The sequence below is a fragment of the Amphiura filiformis genome, chromosome 6 (assembly GCF_039555335.1).
Source record: "Amphiura filiformis chromosome 6, Afil_fr2py, whole genome shotgun sequence".
Classification (NCBI taxonomy): Eukaryota; Metazoa; Echinodermata; class Ophiuroidea; order Amphilepidida; family Amphiuridae; genus Amphiura; species Amphiura filiformis.
The window spans coordinates 40,104,462-40,123,410 of record NC_092633.1 but is presented as its reverse complement, the minus strand read 5'-3'; the positions used below and the strand labels follow the sequence as shown (position 1 = coordinate 40,123,410).

At 35.9% G+C, this 18,949-nt stretch overlaps 1 protein-coding gene across 1 annotated transcript in view; it reads right to left on the bottom strand.

Annotated features, from left to right (window-relative positions):
• The window catches only part of LOC140154521 (prolyl endopeptidase FAP-like), a 294,999-nt gene that overhangs the window by 4,934 nt on the left and 271,116 nt on the right, over window positions 1-18,949 (bottom strand). Inside the window, exons 8-19 of the mRNA XM_072177091.1 lie at window positions 18,748-18,868; window positions 17,977-18,232; window positions 16,706-16,868; window positions 14,406-14,513; window positions 12,872-12,928; window positions 8,923-9,059; window positions 7,185-7,727; window positions 6,332-6,398; window positions 5,986-6,085; window positions 5,259-5,323; window positions 4,629-4,701; window positions 3,717-3,790 (exon numbers count right to left, since the gene is read on the bottom strand). Coding sequence (XP_072033192.1) covers window positions 3,717-3,790; window positions 4,629-4,701; window positions 5,259-5,323; window positions 5,986-6,085; window positions 6,332-6,398; window positions 7,185-7,727; window positions 8,923-9,059; window positions 12,872-12,928; window positions 14,406-14,513; window positions 16,706-16,868; window positions 17,977-18,232; window positions 18,748-18,868 — 1,764 coding nt within the window. The remainder of the gene's footprint in view (window positions 1-3,716; window positions 3,791-4,628; window positions 4,702-5,258; window positions 5,324-5,985; window positions 6,086-6,331; window positions 6,399-7,184; window positions 7,728-8,922; window positions 9,060-12,871; window positions 12,929-14,405; window positions 14,514-16,705; window positions 16,869-17,976; window positions 18,233-18,747; window positions 18,869-18,949) is intronic.

The following is an 18,949-nucleotide window of genomic DNA, read 5'->3' as shown; positions in this document are numbered from 1 at the left end:
AACAGAACACCGTTGGTTTTGTCCAAGCAACATAAAATAAAATATGTGATAGACTACTATTAGTCCTAGATTCAGATTTCAACTATTCCTCCATTAATTCAGATGCTGGTATACTGCAGCTAATAGAAATATATGGCCCAATGTCAAAAGGATGAAGTTGTAAATGCAACATGAACATCCCTTCACCAATGAAAAAGTAATATCCTAGGAATTCCCAAATTACCATGGCAACCTAGCAATCCTATTCATCAACCATAAGAACCTACCAGATACCAGATTCTCAAACAAAAGATGACACAAATGTTACTGTTATCCTTAAAGAACTCATCCGAATATTTGGTAGAGAAATGTAGTTTTATACCGATACCAATACTGAGGTGAGCTTTTTGGGCTATTCCATTTAAAATCCACACTGCCCCTGTGAGCTCCTGTGGAAGATTATGGAAATATCTTCCACAGAGGGAGTATGAATTTCAAATGAAATTAACACATTAGCAGCTCCATTTGAAACTCACTCTCCCTCAGAGGAAGATTCTGGTTGAGTATTTCTCAGAGGGTGTATGAAATTTAAATGGAGCTGCCTAATGTGCTCATTCCATTTGAATGCATACTCCCCCTGTGGGAGATATTTCCCAAATCTTCCACAGGGGTAGTGTGGATTTTAAGTGGAATAGCCCAATTTCTGATACCACGAACAAAGATGAGAGGGCATAACATCTTAGCAACATGCATGATCTGCTTCTTGCTAAACCTTGGATATTATATATATGAAATTTTGACATAATACCACATGATAAAGAAATCATGGTAAAATGAGTAGTTTTTTGGAGTCGGCAATAATTCTGTATAAACCATCAAAGTAAGGCTCTCATCTTTGCTTGTGTCAGCATAGAACTTCTTATGGTACTAAAAGGTCAATTAAGAGAGTAAAAGATAGGAAAGATTGTAAGGAAAAGTATAGAGAGTCAAACATCAAGAATATCCAGAAAATGTGATCCAAGACTTGGCATATCAAATATGCTTGTACTGGGTTAGGACAATGATATTTATGAGAATTATTATAACCAATAACAATGCATCTTTTGGGTTTACAACACCGTATGAAAAACTTAAGCAAGAGTTTTGAAGCTGGGGAATAATATGTTGAAAATAGGTTTCTGGAAAGTTTTGTTGTATAATGCAACTGGTATGTTAAAACAATTTCTCATAAAAATCAAATTTCAGAAGAAGCTTGCGATGTCCAAAATATAAAAACATTACGCCGTGATGGCAACATTCAGGTTTAACTCATAAGCAGCATGCAAAACGAAATCATTAGCAGCATGCAGTTATAGGCCAGATTTCATAAAGCAAGTCTTATTAACCATGGCACTGTTTCTCAAAGGCCCCAAAATATTTGTTGTCTTTGTGTCATTTCGTCCAAAGCCTCTGAATCCAAGTGCAAGATCTTGCTAAGTCATTATGGATGTGTCATCATTATGTGGGCCTGTTTCACAAAGACCTGTTCTATATCTTTTGTCTGGTCCCTATCATAAGTCCATCATAACATTACTGTGTGCCAGATTCAAAAGTGTAAATGAATTCCACTCCCTGATTTCAAAAAGAGAAATATCTGGTCTTCCAAGAATGTCATGAAGAATACTACTGAGTATTGACCCAGTCATACATTCTTCATCTTCACTGAAGCCTATTGAGGGTTTAGTGTAAGAAGGCTCTATCTCCATTATAGCTGCCAAGTATTATATTTTTAGTTTTGTGTATAATATAGAATGCAGAAATTGTCCAATGTCTATAGGGCAGCTATTACCAATGAGGGCCTTCCTTCATGCATTAACCCATCAATATGAAATCTTGATTGTAGAAATCTGCCCTGTGACCTGCTACAACAAAATAAACGTCAAGTTGTGGTAGTTTCGAGACATCCTGGCTGCTGCGATGGTATTCTTTGTTTCAAGCACCTGTTCAAGCCAATAGTACGTCCTTTGTGAATGGGGGTACAATGGGCCATTCACAAAGGACACACAACTGACTTTTACAGGTGTGCGACAAACAAAGAACACCAACTCAGCAACCAGGATGCAGGGGCGTAGCCAGCTTTCTTGGTCAGGGGGGGGGGCAAAATAAAATTTGGGGGAAAAAAAAAAAAAAATTGCAGTTGCATCATACAATACATAGAGACTGTATGTCTTGAGCTTCACGAAAAGGGCCTTATTGGGATGATGGTATTTTACACTATTTTCGCCCATTATCCGGCTAAAAAGAGGCTTTATTGTTACAATGTAACAAAGGCGTAAGCGCTGAAAAATTTTGTATTTTACACTATTTTGGCCCTGAATTTTGCTAGAAAAGGGCTCCTTGCCCATTTTCTTTTCCTTTGCCCTCCTGATTTTCTCTTTCATTTTTTTTGTCAGAGGGGCACTTTTTCTTTCATTTTTTTTGTCAGGGGGGCACTCTGCCCCCCCTGCCCCCCCGCTGGCTACGCTACTGCCAGGATGTCTCGAAACTACCAACTTGCAACTTTATGTTTAGGTCACATATAGCATGCAATTGATATAACATAAATGATGTGCATGCCATGCATTTCTTCATCTAACTTTACATAATGCTAATACAAACTACTTTACAGTACAAGTGCATTACATATACAATTTTACCATAGCATATGAGCCTTTCTTGTACACATTACACAATATGTTTTCACAGTCTTGGAATAGTCTATAATGCTTTTGTCACAACAGTGTAAACTAGTGTCATTTTAGACTCAACCAGGCCTGTACGAACAATTTTTTGGGGTGGGGGTGCAGGACTTTCAAAAACTGGATATTTTTGAAAATCCACAGAGGTCCACTATTTTTATTTAATAAAAAGGGTCCCACGGTGAGAGAAAAAACTAACAAAATGTCCACTTTTTGCAATGAGACTTTCAAAAAGTCCAAAAAAGAATAATTTTGAGTGGTGCAAATTTGTAAAAAGTTGACCTAACCGGTAAACCCCCTCAAAATTACCCTAATTGGACTTTTGAATGCCTCATTGCCAAAAAGTGGTCATTACATTAATTTTCCTCTCACTTTGGACCTTTTTATTTGAATAAATTACAAAAAGTGGACATCTGTGGATTATTGGGATGTTGGGGTGCTCCCCTGCTTGCATGCCTGGACTCAACACAAATCATTAGTGTTTTCAGAAAAGTTATTGAATGGTGATCAGAACACTAACATGCAGGAGCTTATATTTTTGCAAAAGGCCCTATATAAACTGATATCTATATCTTCATTTCAATGAAAATTGGCTGATTCTTTTAATCTATTTTAAGACCAGTGCCATTCTTAAAACACCACGATTTGATGATGTCCTGGACATGCTGGATGATGTTTAACATAAACAGACTTTCAAATTTGGTTTAGAAAATACTTAAATATTAAACTTAAATCTTTGAAATTAAATAAAGCATAATTATCAACAAACTTAAAATTGGTTTACAGTACTTAAACACATTGTACAGATTTTAATTTACTCAAATGAATAGCCATATACATGTAGTCAGCAAATTATCAAAAATCCTGCTTTAATAAACTAAAAGTAAATAAACTGATGGACTTTTCAGGTGGTTTGAAATTGTTTGTTTTCATGCATGTTTGCAACACAGTGTGAATACATTATAGACCTGCTGTGTTTTTTTGTTTTTTTTGGGGGGTTGCATTGGTATTCGTACTTACCTGTACTTGGTGCTGAATTTCTTCCTCAACTAACGCCCGCACTAAATCAGCTGAATTCTGAAAATGGACATTATCTAGAGAGGAAAAGAAAAGATTAAAAAAGATATTGATGCAAAATATACTTGTATCATGACAATGCTATGCAATATTTTTTGCCTCAAATATGCCCTGATGGTCACACAAAAATATCATACATTGCTCCTTAAATAGTTTGAAAACCAATTCCAGATTTGTGAGCTTAGAGAGAGAGCATTACACCATATTACTTGTGCCTATCCCAGCATGGGAAGGCGAGTTGGCGCAGTGGTTGTTCCCTTGCCTTGCACCACCGAATCTCAGGTTCAAGCCCTGGTCATGCCCAAGGACTGTATGTGCACTTGGTTGATCTCAATCCATGCTCGTGTTCACAGGTTTTCTCCGGAATCTCTGGTTTCCTCCTGCTTCAATATCAGCTTGGTTTGGTTATCAAAAACTTCCTTCACAATTGAAATTTGGGGAGCTTCATAGGTAATTGGTGGATGTTACAATCCAAGTCAGGATAGGAAATGCACTTCTGCTGCAACCGTCCTAGTCAGGCCCGTAGCCCCCCCCCCCCATTTGCAAAAGTATACAAAAAGTTCCAAAATTTAAGAATTTGCAAGCGTAGTGAGCCAAAAAAGGGGATTTTTAAAGCCTTTTTGGTCAAAAAATGTCCAAATTTAGGAAAGAAAGTCCACTTTTCACAAAATCTCCCCCTGGAATAAAGTCCACTTTTTCAAAATCAGCACCCCCACAAAAATCCTGGCTACAGGCCTGGTCCTAGTTGATGCGATCTGATTCTGATGATTCACCAGTGACAGCGAAATTTCAGTGCTTTGAATCCTCTGAAAAATGCGCTATATAAATCCAAAATTTATTTATTTATGCACTTACCATCAGCTGTGCCGTGTATAAGTAATAATCTGGAGTTATGCATATTGCTAACTTTGTCTGAAACATTGGAATTCTGGAAAGAAAACACAACCACAAATACTGATACATTAAGACTAGCAAAGAATGAAACAGAGTGGAGCTGAATTTGTTTTACCTGCACCACTGGAAATATTTTCAATTTTAGAGTAAGAGATTATTGCTATAATGTATTTCACAGCCATATATCAAAAACTTGTTATGTAAAGGTTGCAGAAACCTGAAAAACATTGAAACGCTAATTATGAAATATTAAGAGCCAACCTTTAAATACGAACATCCAAAAGTTCTGTCACTCTATCTGCAGATGATAACTAACTTTTTTTTTCACGCCCTAATAAAATTAATACCTGTGCAAAATGTTTACCAAAAATACATCACAGGCTACTATGACCAACTGACCACCAAGTTTATTGCAAATTAATTGATTATTAGTACAGTGTAGATTCGCAATTTATACTTTATATTTCAAGAAAAGGAATTTATTTACTAACAAACAAAAAATATGTAGAAAATACCAAATATTATTAAGAACTAACATGATCATACATCACCAAGGATATTGTTTACATGATCAGAAGCTAGCCAACTTACTATATATGCTTGTAAATTATCGAGTTTTTCTGGAGTGCCCATGTACCGTTCTGTATAAATGGAATCTGTTCAATAAGAAATAAAGACATAAAACAATTTTCCATTTAGATCAAGTAGCATAGACACTGACACTTGAAGAAGTAGGAGATATAATCTCATAACATGCAGTGCTCATCATCATTACATAATTATCTACTTAAGAGATGGTGGCTCTGAAAAGAGTCCTTTATAGTAGGTTCCACTTTGTTACTGAAGATTGGTGGCTCTGAAAAGAGCCGTTCCAGCAACCTTCCACTACTAATGTTATTCATTACATAATTATTTAATTAAAAGATTTATAGTAGGTACTGCTTTATTACTGAAGATTGGTGGCTCTGGAAAGAGCCATTCTAGATACCTGCCCCTAGTACTGTTATTCTAGCACAAATGAGACTTTTTAAGCCTGCCTTGGGCAATTTGCTAAAAGCATTTTTCTATGTTAAATAGCTGTTCAAACGAAGAAAGAAAGATACACTTCATAAAATGAGCAAATAGATCATTCCTATAATTGGCACTTACCTGCCGCAGATATTATGTAATACAAAATAACAAAAGCGAGGACAAAAAGGATGTGATATCAATGTCTACACCATCAACAGCAGGAAAGTGCAAATTATAGGAATGGTCTGTAGTAATACAAGTTGTTCTCTACCGGCAGCATACATTTTATTGTGTTATTCTTACGTACCATAATATCTCCAATCTGTAACTGGTGCAACCGCAATGCCACATTTGAATAATCCAGAGCCTCTACCCAGCACTGACGTAGCAGCGAATCCACCATACGACTATCAAATAATAAAATATACATACAGATGTCAAGTAAGCTCTTCGAATATCAAAAATCACAGAATATCTCACCCAAACTTTCTGACTTTTTATTTGATCAGTTCATCAGTGTCTGGCATCAGTGGATAACATAAGTTGCCTTGCTTGTTTACTGAAAATATACGATGGGAAACTAAGAATGAACTTTACCACGCCTTACTCAGATTTAACTTTGCCACGCCTAACTCATTTGTGTGAGTACTTACCCATCCCCATATTGCTATCTTATTGCGATCAATCTTCCCTGCTCTGGTTTTGTTCTCAATTAGGTACCTGGAGAAAAGAAGAAACATTATTCCACCAATCAACAATATCTGACTGTCCACCTTGAAACACTCATAAAGTCGGCCTGGTCAATTTTGTTTTATTTTGTGTTCAGAAAATGTAATATCATAAGCTTTAAACTGATATATCATTTGACTTCAAATGACATCCAGAAGCGGGGTTACGGTTTGTTGAACTTTGCTCCTTTAGCAAAAGAGTATCTATTTTTTGCTACATGTCTCTTTTTTCCACATTGCTGGTAATAACGATCATAATTGGCGGTCACTTCAAATCATCACCAAATCAACAAGAGGAATGTCCTCTTATTGTTATTTGTTGGTTTTAACACATACCTAGACAAAATACAATAATTTGTAACCCAATTAACTTGGCTACTAAAATTTGTTACACTCTTCAGAGGATGGTATTGCTCTGAAAATTTGTTGTTCCTAGTGATATTGCGATACCTCCGATGACATCACAGATGTAAATGATGTCAAACAAGAAGATGTTGTGGCACCCCTTGATTCCAGAGGGTCAGCGGGCTGTCCCAGAGAGGGTCAAGGTCTTACTCTTTGTCATGGTTCAGTTCAGGTCTTTTAGTTCTAATATGAATTGCTTCCAAGACCATACAAAGGAAGTCCTTTGACTCACTCTCCAACACCTTTTTGCTTTCCCAATCAATCTAGTGTACGTCCTTTGCTCCTGTCATCTACCCCTGTGACGTCATCGGCATCTCAACATCACTAGCAACAACAAATCTTCATAGAAATATGACAATTTGTTAACACTTACTGGACACCCTTAATCTGGTCTTCTATTTCCACTGTTCCAAGTTTCTTGTAGACAGAATACAGGTTGTCTTCTCCATAAAATCCTGCTCCGCGGCCATCTATGCTTGCCACTATCATGTAATATCTACTGGACAAGTATGCATTCCATCCTAACTCAAAGATGTTATTAACACTTTGAGATCCTGGTCCACCATACACATCTATTAACAATGGATGTTTTCTGTTCGGATCAATGTCTCCCAAATCCGGTCCTGGGAAATATCTCTGTATGTGGAGAGTCCTTCCATCGTCCGTTTTAACTGTGTCTATGACTTTGACTGGGTATGATTTTTGTTTAAGAAGTTCAGAGAGTTCGTTGTTAGATTCAGCCATGTAAATATCTCCAGTCTGTACATTGTGGAGCGTGGTTTGAGGTATGCCAGGACCGAGACATGCGAGTCTGTACCATGTGAGGTCTTTGCTGAAGGTCACATCAAAGTATGTGCAGTCTTCACGGACATTGCAGGACAGGCAGATCCTGTGGTATGGTTCATCTATGGACACACTGGAATGACAAAACAAGAAAAGATATTATATTCCAACAATTTTTCCTATATCTTTGTACAGTAGCCAACCGTTGTTAAGCGGTGATGAATCCACACTAACAGTAGCATATACGCATAACGCAAGTTCACAGAAGTGCATATCGCCTTACATGTGAGCGTGAAAAGTTTGTCATGCCTGTAACTTGTGTGCTTATATAAACTTACATGTTGAATTCTTTATTTTGGAGGAAGCAGCTAAATATTGCCATTTTATTTTGTAGTTTCAACAGAGAAATCATTGATCTTCTTTGTAATATTGAGTGGTAATGACTAACTGACAGTGGCGTAGCCAGGGGGACAAAGTGGGCAGCCCCCACCCTCCCAAGTCTTTCCCCCTCTTTTGCCCCCCTGTGGAATGCTGGCTTCACTGATATATGATTTTTAGTCCTTTTTGTACTTTTCCCCCTTAAAGTTGGCTTGCCCCCCCCCCCCACCTTTGCACACCCTCTGAAAAAGTGCTGGCTACACCACTGCTAACTGACATTCCTTATGAAATAAAGTAGAAGATCTTTAGCTTGTTTTCGTCATTGAAAGGGATTCAATCATGTTTCACAGTTGTTCACCACTGTTTAACAAGTCAAACTTGTGTCGGGTGCATCAGCGTGGTCAGTGGCATAGATTTCTTTTTGACATGGGGGGGGGATGGGGTTGGAAAAAATTTCTTGAAGTAATGTGAATCCAGCAGCTTTTGGCGACAAAATAAGTTAATTTGCACAAATGCATGCAAAGCGTGTGAAAAATTTTGCAACATTGAATCTAAACTGGTGATATATGTTTCAAAAAGTGGATTAAATTTGCACGAAGCGTGCAAAAATTTGCACGATTGGAGCTAAAATGGCCTAATATGAGAATAAATTACAGATTTGCCCCAGTCTTAGACAGACACCTGTCCAACCACTAGAGACACCATACCCTCTGATCCCATGGCAGCAATATATATGAAGCTATGAATCTAAGACTGCTCATTTTTCTAGATTCAATTAAAATAATTTTGGTTCATATGTGTGACATTTCATTCTCCAATCCAACTCTATGCTACTGACATTTCCAATAAGATGGATTTGGATTTCCAAAATGGAGACTATATTCATTCTCCATTCTAACTCTATGCTACTGACATTTTCAAACAGACGAACAAAGAAACAAACTACTCACTTATACAAGTGTCTGTCATGGGGTGATGTTTCTGTGCTGACATAATACACAATTCTCCGGTCTTCATCATAACCCAATATTTCAGTGACTTCCCACATGCCCCCAGTTAAGAATATCCTGTCGTCTGCTATTCCACCCTTGAAAAATAACAACCAAAATAACATTACATGATAAATTTGACAAAATAATTATATTTTTCATTTTGGACTTTTCTAAAGCCATGGTAAGAAGTTAATATATAGGATGATGACTTGGATGCTATCTATATGCAAAGAGAAATGTGTCATTGTTGGGGCAAAGAAATAGAAATATAGAACATGATGCATTATGGGTTAAATATACTACTAGCAATGCATCATGGTATAGAATATACATATGGTTAGTTAGTATGCACTATAATGAAAAAAATAGATTATTTAGTAGTATCATTAGTAGAAGTAAATTGGTTAAAATAAATGAGTAATATTTGAATGGGCTATTCAGTTGAAATCCATACACCCCTATGGAGACATGACCTTAATCTCCCACACAGGAGTTTGAATTTCAAATGGGGATACCTGAATGTGATGCTGACTCCATTTGAAATCTCCACCCCTATGAGAGAGATTAAGGTCATGTCTTCCAATGGGTGTATGGATCTAAACTGGACTAGCCCAACACACATCTTGAAATGGAAACAACAAATTGATATAACCTTTCCTATAGTTGTTTAATTTTGCCTTTTTTTCAAGAAGCAACAAACAACCTTTTGCATCTAATAATTTTTGGAAATTTTGAAAATAAAATACTACAGTTGAACAAAATTGAAATATTCCATGTATTTGGAAGATGTTGGTGACAAGCTGGAAACATTGACATCATATGATATTACTTCAAAAAACAAATTTGCAAAAACCTGAAAGAGTTTGAAATGATGCGTTACTTAATAGGTTAATAACTACTTGTTGGAAGTGAAATTGTACAAAATAATGCAAGCGTGCAGAGATGTTGATGCATCTAATGCACAAGCCCTATGGAGGAGTGCATTAGACGCATCAACATTGAGCAATTTCTTGAGCAACAATACCCAGTTATTAACCTATACATGTGAAAAAAATCTTGTGATTTTTGCTCTTTTTACAAACTGTTACTAAAAAATGTTGGAAAATGTGAGCAAATATAAATACATCTGAACCCACAAGCAAAATGAATCAATCCAACGTGACACAAACGCATACAAAAGTGGAGTACACGCCCATGCAATAATACACAATTAATACACTCATGGCATTTTGCTCTGATTGGTTCTTGCTTTCTAAGGATCGATAAAAAATAAAATCATTGATGTATTAATTCAGATACACCTACATACACACCCCACTATATGGTTTATAGTAATGTCAACTGAATGGACGTATTAGCATAGATAGTTTGGGTGCTGACAAAAGCAAATTTTGTTGATGACCTGATCTGAGAGTCAGAAAATTTTGCCAAAAATAGGTAAAAAACATATCTGGTATCTGATATTCAGAGGAAATCAGGTTATATGCATATTAAAGCCAAAAAATATACAGCTTATAATATGAAACTGTTTTTCTTCTTTTTTCAAACCTGATTTTTGGGGGCATATTTGTAATGTTTACAAATGTCCCAACTTACACCTAAATGGAATCAGCCAAATTAGTTGTAAACAGAGCAATTTTGACATTAGTAATATTAATACAGTATTTTTGAGTAAAAAATAACAAAATTTAAAATGTCACGGAATTTGTACATCATGGCTTTAACTTGATATCATCAAGTCGTGATTACATTTAATCAACATGTAGTATATCAATTTTGTGTGCTGTAAAATGATGTCAAGCTCTTTAACATGACATTTCACATTCTTTGATAGTAACATGCATTTTTGGCTGTCACACATGCGCATACACACCTTTGTGAAACCACCCCAAACAGGGATGTTGTTTTGGACTATGCAAATGAGGACATATAATATTACTTCTTGACTTTACTAGATGTTACGCAAATCATAAAATCATATTTTTATGACAATTAACTATCAAATGAAGATTTATTTTCAGCAGATCACCGAAAGGGGACACACAATTTAAATGTTTTATTTCTATTACTTGCAACCCATTGTAGATATTAACAAAACAGGATATACCCTGGTTGGAATGTTGGGTATCTACATCCCTGTTTGGGGGCGATTACATATGTACACACACACCTCACATTTGGGTGTTAGCTAGCCACCCGTCCACTTGGACAGGCAGTTTGCTCCTGGTACAGGCAAAATTAATGCCTGCTAAATACTTAAAATAATGCTTGAATATTCAAGTTCTGTTAAAGGCCCTTTCAGTGATTTCACAGGAACATTAAAAAAAATGGAAATTTGTCAGAGAAATAAAGAATAAGTCTACAGAATTTCATTAAACCACTTTTCCCTGAATACATCGACAAATTAGTCAAAAACAGAAGTTTTAGAAAGGTTTTCTACTTCAACTCAGATCGACTCGAGAAAATCGAGATTTTCAGTACAGTGCGCCACCAATCGACTGGAAAAACTTCCTAGTCCAGTGTTTCTAACACGGGGAAGTAGAGTCTAAATTGATTTAAAAAGACGCTTAATTTTTGTAGTAGAAAACAAAATAAGCAATTAAAGGTAAACTAACGGTCAATTCAAATATGAAAAACAGTAAAAATTGTGTATTTTGTTTAAAATAGTAGCTACTGATGTAATAAGTAGTAGAAACAATACACAACGCGTGTTGGTACGTGGAGAGTGAGCTTCTTTCGATCTAGAGTCGGACTTGTTGTACTGTCAGTATCAAAAGTCCAGAATCATGCAAATGCTTTATTTTGTCTAAAATACACGGCTTTCGACCGAACCACTAGCAGGCTATGTTAGCACATCTATGCCAATTACAAAGGTACCAAAATCTGAATTTTGATGATTTTTACGATCGTCCGGATGAGCAAATCACTGAATGGGCCTTTAACTCAAATCAAGACCAGACTAACAAATGAAGGTTATAGCAATAGCTGTTTGAACTGACTGAACCCCCAGACTGAACTTCTGCCCCAGAGGTCTGGTTTATGTTTTCAGTGACAAATTTTGGACAGGTAGTTTTTAAATGAATTAAACGTTTGGCATAATGTCAGAAAACTTTGACAAAGCAAAAATATGTGAAAGAAATACAATGGATGTTTACAGCTGACAGTTGTATTATAGTCAGAGATTTGCATAAAAAGAAGTAAAGATAAAATTTATGTTCAAAATGAACATTAGCTATATATATTGTCCACTGACATGCTAACAGTGGCAAAGGGAGGGGGCAGCTGATTCACTGGCTTTGAAGATCAACTGCTAGTGATTGCATATAAAATCAGCTTATTGTGCCGAAGATAGAAGATTTGAGCAAAGGATATAAGAGAATAGGGTAAGTGTGCACTATAATAGTTTAGCATCACTCAGGTACATTTGCAGATAACTTTGAGTAGGTAAGCCATGTTGGAGAATGTCTAAGAAATTCCAGCAGCATGTGACCTACATAAAGGCCTGCGATTGGTCAGTTCACTAAAGAGATGGACAAAGATTTAGGCCAGGCAGAGGGCAGCAGGAAGATACTATGTCAGGATTGGGGTAGATCGTCCTTTGGGAAGTTGGGGCTAATAGGGAAATAGAGAATTATGTATCTAAATTCCACTTAATCAGGCAATATCGCTTGCTGTGTGAGTAAATAGTGGGTCAATTCATAGTGAGAGACAAGGCTTATCCAGCAGCATTCAACAATATCAAGATCAGATAGTTTTATAAGACTGCAAAGAGCATGAGCAGTGGCTATACGATGCGTAATTTGTGATCATACATGTTATCATAGTCATGACAAGCCATAATTATATTATAGAAATGCAAAGTGTTTTTGTTTTCAGTAGCAGGGTTATCAGTTATTTTGCAACGTACTTTCCTGTCTTCCTTGGTGCCTTCCGTCGCGATGGGATCAGACTCATTGGGATAAACCTGCAAAATAATAATTTAGTCATTTATAATAAAAAAAATAAAAAAGGGTCAGTGTGTACTTGACAAATCATGATGTGAATGAGAAATTAAGTTGAGTGCCAAGAATAAAATACAGTAAATGCAAGAAATATGAGAAATGGGCATGTCATATTTGATTAGTATCACTGTTGAAGCAACCGATATTTGCAAATATTCAAAAATAAAAGCATACATAAATACATGTACCAAATGCTACATACGAGCTCGTATGGGCCTTCAATCAATTCCCTGGGACACTTGTTCGCTCACACAGTCAAGTAAAACCACCCATATGATATTTGTTAATTGTATGGATTCCAACCTATTTCAAACCCCCTCCTGCCCCCCCCCCCCCACCAAGCAATGTTGGAGCAAACATTTACCCATTTCAAAATTGAGGCATTTGGTATACAACATTGAATAAAGAGAGTGTCATTGAACTGTGCAAGTGTCCCAGCAATGTTGCTGTTTCAGAATTCTTCCATGGTAGAGGGGTGTACCTATCAATGTGCGAAAGAAATATAGCTCCTCTAAAAGATGTTCATCGCCCCCACAAAAATATCCAAATCAAAATATTCATTTTCTAATTAACATGGCTAAAATTTGGACAATAACTTTCTATGTGACAAGGCTCTATGGTGTCACAATTTGAAAAGTAGCAAACTGATAAAATGCAGATCATAAGCCTAATGTGATAGCTCATACTTTCATGTTGTTTTGAAGAAACCCTGACAAACATGGTAAAAACACTGGTTAAATCAAAAGGAAAGTCTCATTTTGTTTGAGTGGTCATAAGTTTGAGCACAGTAAATTGAAAGCAATAAAATTGATATGAACGTTTGGAGAATTTTGCTAGCTGCAGTATGGTGTCACACTTGACTAAAAATCAAAAAATTCATTTATGAATTTGCTGTGATTCAAAAAGTTGCAGTATCATTTACCCTGTGGTGAAAGGATACATTTGAATGGGTGCCAATCATGCATAATGCTCTCCAAATTGAAAACACCACTATCAAGGCTTGTTCATACCAATCCATGACACACGCTGACTGCCCCTCCTTCTAGTGAGTGGAACAAGCTAGGCTATATGCCATTTCACACAGCGTAATCTGTTTGAATTTATTCTTTCTATAGGCAATGAATATTTCCAGGGTCCATTTAATTAAACTTTTAACCCTTCAGTATCTCAAGTAACCATTAAAAAAGTTACTGAATACCTAATACTAGACGTAACTTAAAGAAGGGTTCCTGTAGTAAATCTCTATTACTTGCAAAGGGTACCATTTGTAAGTAAGTTTAGTGAAATGAAACTTACGACTGGCGTCATAAGTTACTGAACAATTTCGAGACTTTCAAAGCTTCATAAGTTTAGTGAAATGGACCCCAGGATTGATTTCAAACTTTGACATCTTTTCTATGTTGCAACCTATTTCTAGTAGCATTCAATCTAATGACTTACATTGAGTTTGTTTAATGCGATGTGGAAGTAGTTGCCTACACCGGTCACTCTGTTTGGGTAGATGTAAACATAGTTGTCACCTGACTTGCCAAATACTGGAGATCCTCTCTGCGTTTAAAACAATAGATGAAACATGTTATAAAATTACTGACAGACCTAGAAAAATTTACTTCCCAGCTAACAAAACAAAACAATAAGAACTGCCGGGCCAAGAAAATGGCATTCGATTGACAAATTAATTGTTTTTCCCCCTTTTAAAAAAAAAATCGCTTAAAATTAACTGATCTCTTAGCATTTATACTATATTCACATATTCACAAAATGTCAGCTTTCTTGTGTGATATACGTGAGTATATGTTATGAAATCTTAATTTGTCTTACACTTATATTCTGCATGTTCTTTATTCATCATTTTTTTTCTGCTTAGCTCTACATGAATGTATGAAAGAGGGTGGGTGTATGTAGGTAATTGTTTTTTATTAGATAAATTAGGAAACTTAGGCTAAGGTTAAGGGGGTGTTTGTTCAGGTCTTTTTTGGCCTTCTGAGCATCTCCTCATTCAAATGTGTTGTATTGCTGTTATTGTATTGTTGTATTTCGAATGAAATAAAGATTGATTGATTGATTGATATACCAAATTTTACAATAGTACCAATATATCATTATTTTTTTTTTACTTGCAAAATTCCTTCCAAATGCAAAACTTCCCTACAAATGCCAAAATTCCTTTCAAATGCCAAATTTCCCTATATTATGCCAAAATTCCATACAAATGCCAAACAGCCTTCCAAACACCAAATGTCCCAACAAATGCCAAAATTCCTTCCAAATGCCAAACTTCCGTACAAATGCCAAATTTCCCTGAAAGAGCTTCATGGGTTTTGCATATTTTATTACAGGCAAGATTACTAACATCATTCATTAGAGTTTTAATTTGTTTAAATTTTACAATGCACTAATTCCTAAAGCAAATTTACATCAGGAATCTTGTTACGGCTAGTTTTCAACGTGTACCTGCCCACCTACCAAAGTCAGAAAGAGGGACATTGAGGACAAAACCCTGTATATGTACACAAATCAAGAACAGACAAATTCAAAGAGCTGAGGTATGTGATACTTTCAGAATTCAGGGAAGGTTTTACAGGTCTAAATTTATCACAACTGAAGAAAATGCTATAGCAAAATTTTAAAGTGAAATTTGCATCATTTTCTGCTGTTCTTACATTTGAATTTGCCATCACTGACATTTTCAGAAAAAAAGACTGTCCCTCTTTTTCACTTTGAGAAACCCCAAAAGAGGGACAGTCCTCCAAAAGGGACAGTTGACAGGTCTGCTACCATGAAAATCCACAAACAAAATACTGTAAATTTAACCATATTCATTTCATGGAAAATCTTTTTTTTGCATAAATCTTGTTGGTTCACCCCAGTATTTTACCAAATCCTTAAAATAATGTGATGAATCTGAACTCCTTGCAAAATTGATGACATTAAATTTAAATTGTTTCCTACAGAATCAACTTCCAGTTTTCCATATTGGAACCTATTTCAATGTGTGTGTACATCCATGTCAAAAGGATGCACTTGTCAGCTGCTACATGTGTCTAACTTCACAGAATAACACAGCCTAATCTCAAGTGGAGGTAACTTCAAATTTATCCCCAAGTCACATGGTTTAGGAATACAGCTAGGGAACATTCCTAAACCATGCTACTTGGAGATGATTTGAAGTGACCTCCAGGAGTGACGAGTCTGGTAATTATTCCCATAAGAGATACATGTAGCAGCTGACATGTGCATCCTTTTGATGTTCACATAATGTGACCTGCTCTGACAAAACCAGGAACAAGTCAAATTTTTGACATTTTCATGATTTGAATAAAAATGTAAGCACCAGACCATAAGCTTCAAAATGATACCAAAATTATATAAATAGCATCAATACTTTTCAAGATATGGATAATTTTGTAAATGATACCTTAATATTTGTGCCAAATTGCTATTCTGAATAATGGGCCAATTAGTTTCATGCCGTACACAGGATGGAATAGGGATTATCATAGTTCAACTGTTAATTATTGATTAAATAAACAAATCTCTATCCCCAAGTCACTTTCAAAGATTTGAAAGTCTACTCAGTCCCACAGTCAAATAGTCAAATACCATGAAATTAAAATTCCAAAATTTCATTTTTATGGGAATGTCATCTTTAAAGGCCTATAACTCAAACCATATATGGTGACTTGTTCCTGGTTTTGTCAGAACTGGTCACATAATCTATATAAAACAAATAAACTTACCAGTACAACCCATCCATTGTGGGTTTTGTAATCATGGTTCATGAGGCAAGCTCCTGTGTCAAACTGACATATCGTTGTTACAGAGTAGTTCTGTGGCCTGTTCACCCATACCACTGCTATTAATGTCTTTTTTACCCATGTTACTGATTGGTAGTAATAGTCACTGTATCAGGAAAAATGTTATTGTAATAATTATAAGTCAATTTGATTAACTATACAACTATACTAGAGAATAGGCCTACATAAAACCCTCAGATCTATATTATGCTAGCAAGCAAAACCATGTACATGTGTAACTGACTTTCACAATATCAAAATCAGGGTTCACAGTTTGTTCTTCGACACAACTGCTTTACACTGGACCAGCTGCTATGAATCACAATTTGAATCTAAGCATTTCAACTGTTATGTTGGTAAGGTTGGTGGAAAAATTAACACGTATACTGGTTCCCCAAAATTTCCTGTTTCCCTGATATTTTCCTGATATACTGTAGAAATCCATCTACAAGCATGTGCCTCCTTAGGAGGGGTTTTTTAACGATAAAGACAAAAGACAGACACCTTCCACAAAAACATTATTTTGAGTATGAGCAACTAGGCCTATTACTAATACAATCTATTCTATTGAATACAGGGCCGTAGCAAGTGGGAAGCGGCCGGGATGCCATAGCACTTACTTTTTGAGAAATTTGTTATGTTTTTCTTTATATCTTTATTTCAATTTGGGCATATATTTGTAATTTGGCACCCCATATTTGTGATGGCACCCACATTTTTCAACCTTGCTACGGCCTTGATTGAATAGATCAACCAATATTATAATGTTATCGTGAAGGGTGTTTGCCTTTCGTCTCTTTCACAAAAAAACCCACTTATTTAGAGGCATATATGCTTGTAGACAGAATTCTATGGTATTTCAGCAAAGTTTTGTTTCAAGCAGGGATGTAAGTAGCTGTTTAAAAAACACCCTGAAACGGTGAGAGTGAAGCGAGCAAGCTGAATGCTTGATCGCACCACTATCATTTTAGCGAATGCTTGGGTTTGGGGAATAAGCTATGAGGGTATCACCTCCCTAAATTTGTCTGTTTTGCTCTTTTCATGATGAAATATCATCATCCAATTCCGGAATTGTAAAAAAAAAAAATCCGGAAAAATCTGGATTCCGGATTAGGATGTGGAAAAAAAAAATGGAAATCCATAAAAATGGAAAACGTACATCCCTGTTCAAGAAATTCCCCTAAATACCTGGAATGAATAAATAGTAAACTTACCTGTCAGCTAGCCCATCAGGAGGTTTCAGTTCAACTTTTGGTTGATCTGTATCGGTTAAACTTTGCACATATAATTTGAATGTTGGATTGGTCTCCCCTGCCTTAGGGTATGGATATTGCTGAATCTTGCTATAGATATTATTGTTATAATCTGGATACCATGCCCGCCTCACGTTGGTGTCGTTAAAAACGCCAAAGACAATGTGCGTGTTCTCTTGACTCCAATAAATGGCGTTGTTGCTGGACAGCATTTCCTCTGTAGGTTAATATTAGAAATAAATTGATTGAAAATATATTTAATTCCTATTAAAATTATAATTGTTTCTATTTGTTTTGGTTCCTAAAGTGAATCAATACAAATTTGAGTCAGGAAGACTGTGACATTAATAATTGGAATTAAGGCCCAAAACAATTGTTTGATTGGTGTAACATAAAAAAGGATAGGTAGGGAGAGGTTTTTTAAAGCTGTAAATTGCATTTGATAAAAGGCATTTGAACTTTTTTTCTTCTTTTTTTAAAAATTAAATTAAATTTTTCTAAAAAAATGTTTTGCAAAAAAAAAAAAAAAGTCAGGGTCAGGGCTACTTTTAGGGTTGGTCAGGTTGCGCCAATCAAACAAAGCACATCAAATGACGACATCTCAGGTGTACTCGCAAAGGCTTATGGGATTTACCAAAAAGGTCAATCAGGAACTAACACCATTGAATATGTCCAAGTATTTAACATTCAGTCCTCCAAAGGACTAGACATCCTCATGGTCCATGTACATACCTTCATAAACCCAATCAGGAATGCCATTGAATATGTTCATATCTTCTCCTGTGTCCGTCAACTGGACTATATCATGCCCCAAGGCTTTTTGGTAATAAATATTATTGCCATATACAAATATCTGGAGTAAAAACAGAAAAACAATACTAGTTACAGGTAATTCACAGTACAGGAGTCTTTTTATCTTTTTAATTAAGGCTGC